Source organism: Halichoeres trimaculatus, unplaced genomic scaffold (assembly GCF_033239565.1).
Source record: "Halichoeres trimaculatus isolate MK-OKI-2021-1 unplaced genomic scaffold, fHalTri1.1 fHalTri1_scaffold_22, whole genome shotgun sequence".
In the NCBI taxonomy this organism is placed as follows: Eukaryota; Metazoa; Chordata; class Actinopteri; order Labriformes; family Labridae; genus Halichoeres; species Halichoeres trimaculatus.
Genome location: NW_027437200.1, coordinates 8,566,246 through 8,579,379, shown reverse-complemented (window position 1 = coordinate 8,579,379; position 13,134 = coordinate 8,566,246). Strand labels below are relative to the sequence as shown.

The 13,134-nt window shown below is 39.9% G+C and overlaps 1 protein-coding gene across 1 annotated transcript in view; it reads right to left on the bottom strand.

Moving 5' to 3' along the window:
• adam19a (ADAM metallopeptidase domain 19a) overlaps window positions 1-13,134 on the bottom strand; it is a 246,573-nt gene that overhangs the window by 7,707 nt on the left and 225,732 nt on the right. The window contains exons 18-19 of the mRNA XM_074662083.1: window positions 7,102-7,210; window positions 3,204-3,345 (exon numbers count right to left, since the gene is read on the bottom strand). Coding sequence (XP_074518184.1) covers window positions 3,204-3,345; window positions 7,102-7,210 — 251 coding nt within the window. The remainder of the gene's footprint in view (window positions 1-3,203; window positions 3,346-7,101; window positions 7,211-13,134) is intronic.

Below are 13,134 nucleotides of genomic sequence, written 5' to 3'. Positions count from 1 at the left end.
TCTCAAGCTTCTATGACATCATTTATCACACATTCACATCAATTTCCAAATCACATCTTATGTAACGTGGCTGAAATGACTGCCACCAACAAAGCAATTAAAACAGTTTTGAAGTTTCTTGCTCATCCTTATTATTTTGAACCTTGAAGGTGTGGTGCATTGAACACCTGATGGCTCTGTTTGGACATCAGCACAGCGAGCAGTTAGTCTGCTCTGCTCCAGCAGCTCCCATAGCATCTTTTGTCTGATAAATTAACTGCTGCAGTCAGACAGAGGCATAGATTGAATCTCACTCTGTGGGGAGCAAAAGGGTAACTACCTCATTCAATAGTTGGTGAATTAGCCATGAGGGGCAGACTGTTTAACTTCCTCTCCTCCAAATGTGATCACTTCTGGCACCAGAAAACAACACGGCCAAATTTTCTTATTGTATGATGTCAAATGAACTCAAAATTTAGTCTACTGCCCCCTACTGCAATGGAGATCATTTCCTGTCTTGCATATGTGTTTAGCTCCAATAGGAAACTACAGGTGCATCCGGATAGTCCTTTTTTGATAAGGAACCTTCCTAACTGAAGAAATGACCCAGAAGCATTTAAGCGCCGGCCATGATAAGTGCTGTTCAAATTCTCCAAAAGTTAAGGGAAGGAGGATTATTGCTTCCTAATATCTCCTTTAGCTTCGGAAAACCGGACCATCCTTTTCCAAAAGGAAAGGAGAAGAAAACGCAATAATGCCATAATGCCTTGTGGCACTTGACGTGTATAAATACGGCTATTGCCGAAAGTTTACGGAAACTTACGAAGGAGAAGGGACGGAAATTATGTGAGAACTGTTGCTTTTCTAACATTTACCATCATGTGTCTGCCTGAATGTGTTTATTGTGTTCATGATGTATGAATGTCAAAAAGATTTATAACCCAAGACGTTTGGTTGCAATTCCGAACTGAAACAATGAATTACTAGTGATAGAAGTAATAACGTTAATTAAAATCAGTAAAAGAAGGACAAATGAGGACTTTTACAATACTCCAAATATAATAAATTCAAACAATGTTCATAATGATATAAGTGAATGAAACGGGGGTATAGTGTTTCTGACAGTCTGCTGTATTATCCAAGACAGGCCTCTTGTGTTATCAGGCTTCAGATTGTCAACATTTACAGATTCTCTCACGAAGCTCACAGCTGTGAGCAGGAAACACACACTGTATGACCAAAGACAAAACACCATCACAGGTAAATCCTCTGATCATGGATTGTTAATGTTAACCGGTGAAGACACGAAACAACCCTGTGAGATAAGACAGAGGACAAATGCGCTTCTAGTAGTTCACTTTCGGGACATTGTAGTTCTTCGTGGGCTTACTTACGTCACAAGTAATTGTCGTCACATAAATATGACATCAAAGTGAAAGTGCAGTCAATTCCTCTTTGGCCGCAGTTCTCCTTTCCTTTAATCTTTTCCCCTCCTTCCCTTGACCCTGTGACGTTTTCTATCAGGGTTAAGGTAAAGTGGAAAGGAAAGGACTTAGGAAGGACTATTCGGATCCGCTTTAAGTAGGAGAAATGCAAATGCTGCATGTGCATGTGCACCTTTCAAGTAACAGCTCCTGGTCTGTAGCTGAGTTTTTAACTCATTTGTTTTTGTTTTTATCAAAGTTAAGAGTTAAAGGTGTCATGGTGAGAGACCATCAAGTTGGTTTTCCTGGAAACCAGGAACCAGGCAGGGCAATGAAGTTCTATAGGAAACTGATTAATGGACAAATGTTTTGATAGGAAGTCCCTCTATCTGGGTTTGTTAGGGATGTGAACAGTGCATAGTGTCTTTCATAAACCCGCAAAAGGTTTCAGATCTGACCCTCAACTCTCAAGTAAACCCAAACTTTTTGACATAGACCCTGATATCAAGCTTCAGGGCTTTTCCAGGTTTAAAAACACTAAAATTACCCTTTAATAGATCCCTCCACTGTACATGTGCAGATGTGGAGCAGTACAGTAAACCCCAGTCCAACCAAAATTAACTTACCCTGACTAAACACAGCTTCATGACGGGAGGATTTACTGCAGGGCGGTTACTTTGGGTTGAATCAGACGGTAAAAGTGTTCTTAAAAAACAGTTTGGACAGTGTATGTACACACCGCAGGCTCTTAGCTGATTAGAAGGCTTTCCAGGCACTCTGGATGTCTATATGCTTAGAGAGGCCTTTAATCAGTTTGAGCCGCTGCCGTCCTGCTGTTGAACTGTAAATGAACCCAAACTACTGACCGTGGAACAAAACCAAAAGAAGCAGAGCGTTTTCAACGCAGCTGCTTCAGTTCCCGGTCTTTTTTATCATCATAGTGTCTCAATTTTCCGTATCGTTAGCGATTCATTCAGTTGTCTTTGCAGCAGTTCGCGTAAAATCCTGCTGAGGCCAAACATCAGCAGCGTTTAGCCTTTCTCTCCGTCTTCATTTGGAAGGTCAGGCTCTTTAAAAAGCTGCTGTACGGCTGGATCGGCTCCAGACACATTTCTGTTCGGTAAATCACAGAGGAGGACTGACTCAGCCTCTGTTATGACGAGGCTGTCTGCTGGCTGAGGTATACGGCCGCGCTCATAAAGGAAGCCTCAGGGTTTATGGGGACATGGATTTTGTTTGGTTTTGATGGAGGGGAGCTGCAGCACAAAACACGGACATAAATGCTGATGTTGAGACGGAGAGTCCTGGTGTGTGCATCAATCTGCCAGCAGACATGGCGATGCACTCTGCCTTTCTTCCTGCCTCTTTTATTTCCTGCTACCTTCAAGCTCACCCCCTAATTCTCCCTCTTACAACCTTTCCTTCATATCTCTAAGAGATTTCTCTCCCTGCATGGATGATTCATTTCCTCCTCCCGTCTCTCTCCATTGCCCGCCCTTCTTCATGCAGATTCTGTGATATGTGAAGGCTGTGCTGCATAGTAATACATGCTTGTTGTTTCCCAGCAAACAAATATGTCCCAAGAATTGAAAAATCTGAAGGAAGGATCCGACAGCAGAGTGTGATCTGTTCTTTTTTTCTTGGTTCATGTTTGTGATTTCTCTCCAGTATTCTTACACCTAGGCTGGTTTTTGCAAACGTTGGGCTCTAAATGACTCAAAGGTGCAAAAATGTGTTTATGCAAAGAAACAGAAGGCTAAAAGGACAGACGGATATGAACACACAGATAGACAGACGTACCTGCTGGCTTTGTTTTTCTCTCTCTGAGAAAGCCACTTGTGGAAATATGAAGTCTTGATCCTGTAGCAGTAAAAGAGCAGCAGCACTGCAGGCAGGAGCACCAGGAAGGCAAACAGCAGCCCGACCACCAGCCCCACTTGACCTTTGAACACACACATACACACACACACAATTTGTGGCATAGTTTAGCAAACAGAAGGAAAGCAGGCTTATTTTGTGGTAATTCAGACAGGAAACAACATTCTCCTGCAACATAAATGTATTCCTCCCGCCTCCTGAGCACTTGAGTTAAAACCTTTCAGCCTTGTCATATCAAGAAGCTCTGTCTATGCATAATACTCGTAATGCACTTTTTATAAATGTATTAATGTTTTTTTCATGACCTTAATGTAAAGCATATGTGAGGTACCTTCTGTTGATGCCTGTAACACCTTGGTAACGTGTTGCTCTGATATATCTTCAGCGAGTAATCTAATGCACTACTATTCCCAAACCACTAATCAGATTTTAAATTACTTATCCAAGACACTGTGTTACTATTTTTGTCATTTTCCTTAGTATAAAGTTATATTTGCTCTTCTTGTGTCTGGGGGAGTGACGTCATGTATGGCAAAAAGTCACATTTTTATTTTTTATTGTTTTTATAGAAAGCCCTTTGAGCATAAAATTGATATCAGTGATATCAACCACAGTTCAGCTCTACTAGTACTCAGTTTTAGAGTACATGTACTCAATTTTGCTTTACTAGTGCACATGTAGACTTAACTAGTGAAGCAAAAAGCGTCACTAGTATTACTAGTAGACAGAAAAATGTTCACTAGTAGTACTAGTAGACTGTTTTAAGTCTACTAGTACTACTATTAGACTTTAAATTGATGGCTAGTACTACCAGTAAGCTTTATATGCTAATAAAGAGGTGGGAAAAATGTCAAGCTTCCCATTGGCTTTTGAAAATATAACAACGAATCAGGGTGCTGTATTTGTTTGTAATCCCTCCTACTACATTTGCATTAGGTATACTGTTACTACTAGTGACTCTTTTGGCTTTGCTAGTAGTAGTTGTAGACTAAAAAACGTCTACTAGTACCACTAGTGAGATATTTGAGTTTACTTGTAGAACTAGTAAACCAAATTTTTGTTTCACTAGTACAGGTTTTTGGCGCACATGAGCGCAAGAAGACCTCACCAGAAAAGCAAAGTCATCTAAAAGTAGACATTTTTGTGTTACTGGTAGTACTAGTACAGCTTTCGGCTTTTACTAGTAACATTTTCTAAGTCTATTAGTACTTCTAGTGATATAAAATTTTCTACTAGTAAGCTCTACTAGTAAGGTCTGCTTGCGCACTAGTGCGCCAAAAACCTTTACTAGTTCATCAAAATCACTAGAACCACTAGTAAAACCTAAAATGTCTTACCAGTAGTTGCAGTAGACTTTTTTTAGTCTACTAGTACCACTAGTAAAACCAAAAGGGTCACTAGTAGTGCTGGTAGACCTAATGCAAAGGGAGTAGGAGAGATTTTAAACAAATACAGCACCCTGATTGTTTTTCATATTTTTCAAAAGCCAATGGGAAGCTTGAATTTGTTTTTTCCCACCCACTTATTGGCATAAAAGGTTTACTGGTAGTACTAGTGATCATTTTAAAGGTCTACTTGTAGTACTAGCAAACTGAAATTGCTAATAGTACTACTGGTGAACATTTTTCAGTTCACTAGTGGTACTAGTGATAGTTTTTGCTCCTCTAGTACTTCTATTGACACATTTTACTTTACCAGTTAAGGCTATATGTGCACTAGTAAACCAAAATTGAGTACTTGTACTCTAAATCTGAGTACTAGTAGAGCTGAACTATGGTTGATGTAACTGATATCAATTTTATGCTCAAAAGGCTTTCCATACATTTTCAGCATGAGGACAACTTGTGCGTAATACACAGCAAGCAGCCAGTGATGCAAACGTTAACAACAAAGGAGGGAGCGGAGAGATGAGCGTTTCCGAGCTGCAAATAGAGTCACTATTCTGAGTTTGTGTCAGCTAAAGATGACAATACAAAGTGCTGGCAGTGATGACACAGTGTTATCTAAGCTTTAAAAACACTGCACCAAATTTGAAGAAGCATTAGGAGTCACAGCACACTACAATGAAACTTAGTTCCACGAGCTGTGACTAATACAGGAAGTCTCCCACCACCCAAACAACAAAAGCTGGACTTTGGTACAAAACCAGTAAGTGTAGGAGAGTTGAAGAAGTTGGCTGCGCAGTACGTTGTAGAGCAGTGGTTCCTTACCTCTTCAACTAAAGACCCACTTTTAGGTCTCAAACATCATTATGGCCTACCTCTGACCCCATAACTATGGAGGCCATCACAACTTTTAAAAATAAATTGTTCATTTTACACAAACGTTATTTAGCCTTATATAATGGCACAGTTTGCAGCCAGGATGAGAACTTTCTTTTTTATCTGGGCTTAAAAACGACTTTAAATTTATCAGACTGGCTGATGCACATTTATGTATCATACATTTTGCCCTAAAATCATACACTGGAATATGATATTTATACCACCATAGTTAATCGTAGTTGTTATTGTATGAGTTGTAGAGTTAGATGATAACCCACGTCTGTAAACACTAATGAATGGTCAAAGAGCTCAAGATATCAAACTGCAAAGACCCAACTGAGCTCTCTCTCATTGGATATGGTCGTACCATGACTGTGAGTATTCACATTAGAACAGAGGGGATGCCGCCCTACAGAGAAAATCTGTTTTCTCCCGGGCAGTGTCAAGTGCATCTTCACGACCTTGAAAAATTGTAAGCGGCATTCTTCGTTTTGATTGCATGTACAAGAGCCTTGTACAATATAATTTACTCGTAAAACATCTGAAAAGAAGCGTCAGAATTCAGAAGGCATGTGGCTTTTATTATGGCGTAGCGATGTGCCACTATCATTTACATGAAGCGGCCGCATGCCATATGCGTTCTCAAAGCATGTTTTTAATAAATTCAAGATTTAACATAAAGGACTGAACTGAATACAGGAGAAACATGCTGGAAGCTCCACGGTCACTAACACAGCATCTGTAACATGACGCAGCGTTTTTATTTACATATAATTGCATCCCCACCCCTACAAAAAAATCAAATATTTGGCGACCCACTTGTATTACCTTCGCGGCCCACCAGGGGGCTGAAGCCCACAAGTTGGGAATCACTGTTGTAGAGGAAATGCTGCTTTTAAACATGGTTGACTCACCCTTGTTTTGTGCCACAATGAACAAGATCTTTTTTTATGTTGCGGGGCGGTGGAGGTGGTTGTCAGCAGCTGTTGAACGTAACTAATAAAGTAACTTGTAATCTAACTTATTTAGTGTTAAAATCAAGTGTCAGAAAATTAACAGTTACTTTTTAAAGGAGTAATCAGTAATTACATTACTCTTTCAAGGTAACTATGGCAACACTGGGTGTGTCTTTAAAAAGAATAAAAAACAAAGTTTTCTTCCTGTACTCACTGACTTATTGACTCACATCTTGCGTGAACCTTTGCCCTCTGATCAGACTCCTGCACAGCGTCTTCGCTTTAAACACACAGTTTGTTATTCTCTTTCATATCTCCTCTGTGTATCAGGAAAACTCTCATGTTCTTCTGAATTCATGCTCCCTGGATTCTTTTTTTTTTTTTTTCACTCTACTTTTATTGTTTTACTAGCAGCCCAAAGAAAAATCCTCCTGGTGTGGCAGTGACTCAGAATCAAATCTGATATTTGGGAATAATGTGAACACAAAGGAAAACCTGAGTTATGAGACACACTTTCACCCTTTAAGTGTGAAGATGGAAACCTTGTGTAACATCACGTCACTCTTTAGATGTGCGTGTGTGGTGTGTGTGTGAACTCACTGTCGTACTGCACAGGTCCACTGTCCACGCTGCCACCCAGCCCTGGCTTCTCACAGAAAGGAGGAGCCCAGCCCCGGTTGCAGTGGCAGTTCCCGTTACTGTTACACACCTATGGAGGGAAACACACAGACACACACTTGTGCATGAGTTAATGTGATTATCTGTCTGGGTACATTCTTGTATCCGTGCCTGGAGGAGTACAGTGGAAACCAAATTAGAAGCACTAATGTCTTGTTTACTACAGACTGTCAGTGAGTGTGCTCTAACAGGATTTCTCTGCCTCTACTTTTAGATTCCCACCTCTAAAACAGAACAGGATGCAGAGCGCTGCAGTAATTGGAGATGACAGCTCAAATTTACATCATATACTTTCTTTATTCCATCCATTTAGCTGTTTTTGTTTCACTCTGTTTGGGCACGTAAATTGAGTTTGTGTCCTGGGAAAGGTTTCTTTATCCTCAGACCCCCCGTCTATTATATTTAGATAATCTGAGCTTCTTTTCAGCATTTCCAAGCAATTAACAAAAAACTACTCAGAATGAAACACTTAATTCTAGACTCATAGGTCCATATCTGGGCCTGTGGGTCTGAAGTAGTAGAGATTAAAAGTTATGAATGCAGTACAAGGTAAACAAAACTAAAACAGCAACAGTAAACAGCAACAGTTACCGAGGATTCATCACAAGAAAAAAAAAAAATTTGTTGCAGTGTTTCAAAAACAAGAAAGTCACCTTGGTATCAGCTGCTTCATGATTTCATTTTCAGAATCAGTTAAAAGACAAATAAGTTAATGCATTAGCTTTCTCAGCGGAGACACAAATATCTAACTTGTGCTTGTCCATCTTAGTAATTTTAGACAGATTCTGTTTGCATTAAAAGCTACTTGCAGCTTTCGTATTTTAGCTCTTTTGTGACTAAACCACAAATAAGCATTAAAATGTGCAGTGCAATATGCTCGGTACAGCTTTGTTTTGACCCTAACAACTTCCAGACATGACTTTCTCTCTTTCTTTTGCGCATGCAGCATTGTAAACGGTCAAATTAGAAATTTCAGAAGCGGCTGTGTGTTCGGGTAAGAGGGGAAAGAAGGGAAGTGAAACTTGCCTACATGGATCTGTCAAAATACCATCATAACAACCCTCAGAAGAGCCCCCAATATTTTTTTTCTGTTTCCTCAGTTTCACTGTAAATAGTAAGTTACACAGAGGCTTCACTCTGAAACAGAAACTGATTTTTGTCTCAAGTTTGATTAAATAACATCATGCAGTGAAACATCAAAAGTCAAGTTTGTAAGGTCTACAAAGTCAGGAAATCTGAATGATGATTGTCTTAAGACAGAAAGAACCCTCCCCCCCCAAACAAACAACAATGGGAGCTTGGATGTTGTTATGCTGGCTTGTGTTCTGCCCGCTTTTGCTCTCCATACAGACTCTTTTTCCTGCAGACATCAAGGCCTGCTGATGCATGATAAATTAATGCTATTAAGACAAACAGATGCCATAAGCCTCCCAAACTGTTCCTTTGTCTTTCCTCTCATGCTATGGAGGAGTAAGGGGGAGTTAGAGCGTACAGTCTCGCCTTTTTTGCCTTTAAAGGTTGATGAACTAGCTTTGACTGTCTACCACCAAATTCATGCTTAGGGAACATTAGTGTCCATATGAAGTGCTGTGTAACTTATAGGTAAGGCATATATTTTGGGATGAGGATGTTGATTATGATAACAACACATATCAACTTATAGCCTGTTACCTACATAAAGCATAGATATGGTCTGGTGTGTGCTGTGGAGATATCTGTTGCCTATTTTGAACTTCCATGTTTGAAATGTGCCACACCATCACAAGCTCTAGTTTACCAATCCACTATTTGAAGATCAGCTTTCCCGTTTGTCCAGCTCAATGTTTGATCAGGATTCAACATAATCTGATTGAGGGGGAAACTTGCAGACACATCCTCTCCTCCTTTAATCCCCTTCTCCTTTCTCTGTTGATTTACGCTGTTTGTCCCTCCTTTGTTCCCGTCTCTCACAGTAACAGCAAATGGATAATGGAAGTGGCTTAGAGTCAGGATTATTCTAAACAGCCCGACAGCTCGAGGTTGCTGCGATGTGTTTTTTAATTTAAACATTATCATTTGATTCGCAGTGATCCTCAGGCTTTTAGAGCACGCTGGATTTTCATGCACATAAACAGAAATAATGAGCGGAGGAGCTGAGAGAACTGCTGGTTTGCATCTTTTAAAGAACTCATACAGGAGATTTTCATTAAAGGAGCTTATTAGAAAGTCCTGCAGACTTAGAAAGCTGGAGGAAATCTTTGATATCACTGATTGTGTCCTTAAATCTAGGTCACAGCTCTTCATTTCAGTCAGATTCTTCTATCCTACTGAGATATTTCCAAATGTATGCTCCTCAAAATCTGCATTAATCATTCACACAAAGAAACTGCACGATAAGAATCAGCAAACAACAGCCCCCCCCAGCATGTCGGCTGAATGCTAATGGACTAAATAGGCATGCTAATCACTGATAGCATAATTACATCTGGATGTAATTGGAGCGTGGCCGTATTTTCTCCCTCATTTAGAGCGGCAGAATTACACAAGATGTCTGCAGATATTAATCAAGCTTTATGTTGAGATGAAAGTTTCTTTTTCACAAAGTTAAACAAGTTAATTAAAAACTCTTTAAAGGTAATTTACTGCCAAATGTAGTGAGGTGAGGATATTTTATTTCTATTCACGACACATTCAGCTCATTATCTGAGACTCGATGGTGATTACCGGTCATTATTCAAAGCTTTGTTTTGGTTTAATGGTTCACACTTATTTTCTATTCTGAGGAGCTGGTTAATTATTACAGTTCAAGGAGAAGGATTCAACTTTATGTTTTATTTAATCACAGAAAAAACAAAAGCTTTGCGTGCATTAGTTGAATTATTAAGACCTTTCTAATTGACTTCTACTGATGTATTAAAAAAAAAAGTGGCTGAAGTTTAATGTTGCAATTTTTTTTTCAAAACATGTTGAAGTCACAGCTGTATCAGGAAATGGCTGACACAACAGCTCCCTAAAAGTGAGGCTGTGCGCTGGCAGCAGTTGAAAGTCATGGGACATGGGTCAAACGATGCTGTCCAATGAGGCTCCTGCAGCTTTTTGTGTGCTGGGTTTACATAAGAAACGCTAACACAAGAGTCACTGAACTTTCCATAACCATGAATATCTGCTTCAAACCCACACAAAAATCTGTTCTGCTGTGGTCTTGATCCACCTGAGGGAGCTCTGACGCTTTACTGGCAAATTAAATGAGTGTTTTGGTTAAAGGAAGTGGCGGGGTGTTATTACTTTCTCTCCTCCAGCTGATTACTTCTGGGCAAAGACTGACTCCAAATGTGTGATACAGAAGAGTCTATCATACAGGGGAGTTTTGTCAGCGCTTTGGTGCAATGGAAGAAGATTGAGATATGTTTCTAGAGACTTTAAATGTGAAAGTTGTTTACCAATAAGTGAAGACAGCGTGCAGCTTCCAAGGAGCTGAAGCTCTCAAACTTCTGCAGTTGAAAGTTGAAAGTAAGTTCAGAGATTGAATCAGCAAAAGTGACACTGAGCAAAGGGCTAACGGGTCCCTTCAAGGCGATGACCAAGCAAACCCTGTTTCCACCAAGCAGTCTGGTTCAGATCAGTACGGTTTGGTACAGGCTGGCTCGGTTAAGCCTGTTCCTGTTTGTGTTTCCACAGCCAACCATGTCTCCTCGTCAAGCTGGATGCCGATGGCCGCATCAGTTAAATAATAGTTTGATGCTGTAGCAGCGCCACACAGTGTACCCTGCTAATAAATCCAAAGAAGAGTTAACAAAGGGCCACAATGGGAAACATTCAGTAATTCACCATCTCTGTGATGAGCATGTGGCTCTTTGTTAGAAAGAACAATCAAGTTTTGTTTCAAGGAAGGTTGTGTGCCGCCAAGAGATATACAGATGCTGTCTCTCAAGTGACGATTCTTTCAGCCAATCAACGGACTGCAGTGTTGTAGCTCCACCTTCCAGGATCAGATCGGTTTAGTCTGGCACCCCTACGAAAGGGGTGCCACCCAAAAAGTGGGTTTGCTTGTCTCAGTTATTTGAGGATCTGTCCTGGGATTAGTCAGTGGAAATGCCGTAAAATGTGTGCAGCGCCGAGACGAACTGAACTGAATCGCTTGGTGGAAACTGGGCTTTAAATAATCAAGACTGGCATGTCAAGTTGGAAATCAGCTGATAAAATTGTGTAGAGAACATTTTTGTTCCTGGTTGTCAATATGTCAAGTTTTGCTGTAGAGTTGGACATTTTAACATGGGTCTCTTTGAGGATTCACACACTTTTGGGACCAGCCTCTAGTGGAAACTTGTGAACTTGCAGTTTCTAGCACTTTAACCCCTTTACTTAGACAACCCAAACTTGTTCCAACCCAATATTGCTTGTTTGTTGTTATGAGGCTTTGCTGCTTTAACAGACAGATTTGATATTTGGATGATGCGTTGAGCTTGAGAGGAAGAAAGAGTTGACCCCGATATAATGTTGATGTAAGATACCTTCTGAGTAGTAAGTGTCTATGGCAATTTTTTAGAAACAGATCAGTTTAGAATGTTTCCCTAGATTGTATCACATGAATAAATGTATGATCAATCTTTAAAAAATGTTTTACACAGTGAGGAGAGTGCATTTTTTTAGGTTTTACAACACTCAGAGAAAAACATCTTAATAAAACACATAATTCCGGTGGACTTTATAATACAGCCTTGCTTTTACAATCGGTAATATTTTCTGCTGTCCTCTTAATGCTGTCAAATATCAAAATGGGTCAAATTTTACCCAAAGAGAATGAAAGTGTTAAACAAAAGGCCAAGATATGGTGTAACACCAATTAGGTTTGAGAAGTTTCATCTTAATTCAGGGCAACTGGCAGTGCCTCTTTGAACTTTAGAAAATCTGTTTTTCACCAGGCTTGCTCAATAACCTCACGAACCATACCCTGATTGTAAATTCCCAGACATGAATAAAATATTCCTGAAACCCAATTCCTCAGGTAGATTTAAATTCTTCATATCTCTAATATCTGCACAACCTCAAGGCAGCTGAACTTATTTGAGCATGCACTGGCAATGACGGTTTTTATTTTACAGCAACTCAAACAGGATTATGCAAACAATAATCCCCCCTCCGGTTGCTCATGTCAGTCCATTTTCATATGGCTTAGATGTAATATATTATCCTGGTGACAAAGTTGAATATAATTTTCTCCTCCTTTCAAAGCATCAAAGTTGTATCTTGAAGTTTGAACTTTATAATAGAGCTTTATCACAGCCTGAAACACTAAATCAAACTGTTTCCATCTGTGTCTCAGGCTGGCTCGCTGTGTTCACACTGAGGGCAGCAAAAAGCAGACCGAGCGACTGGAGGGACAACAAAAAACAACAACACCACTGATTTAATTTTCCTGTGGCTTTACAAATATTACTCTACAGACAAAAGGATGTCAGCAGCTTTTCCCTGGAACCCCTCAGCTACCAACAGCCTCACTGCTGCCAGATCCTATTACACTGCCGTGTTGTTTTCAGGGCCCAGTGGAACCATGCACAAGAAATTGACAAAATAACACTGTGAGGAGCCGGGCTCACCTTTACACTGCAGCTTCACTGAGATCATTCCATGTAACATGGTAAAAGAAGTACAGTCAAGCATGTCATAAATAGTGCCTAGGTTAGCTGTATAGAGCATCAGGTGGTAACTTTATATCAATTCACCCAACACATGCCTGCCTTTTTATTCTCTGTTGACAGAAATATTAGATTAATTAGCTCAAATGCAAACTAATGTCTGCTTTAATTGGAGATGAATTTACAACTATGACTGATATTAATGAGCACAGCTGTAGATCCAAATTAAAACCAGATCTTCTGCTTCATTCATATCATGATGGGAAACAGTAATAACCATTTGTTTTCCTCCATTATTTTTCATTTAGCATTATACTTCTGATCCTAACCTGTGTGATTA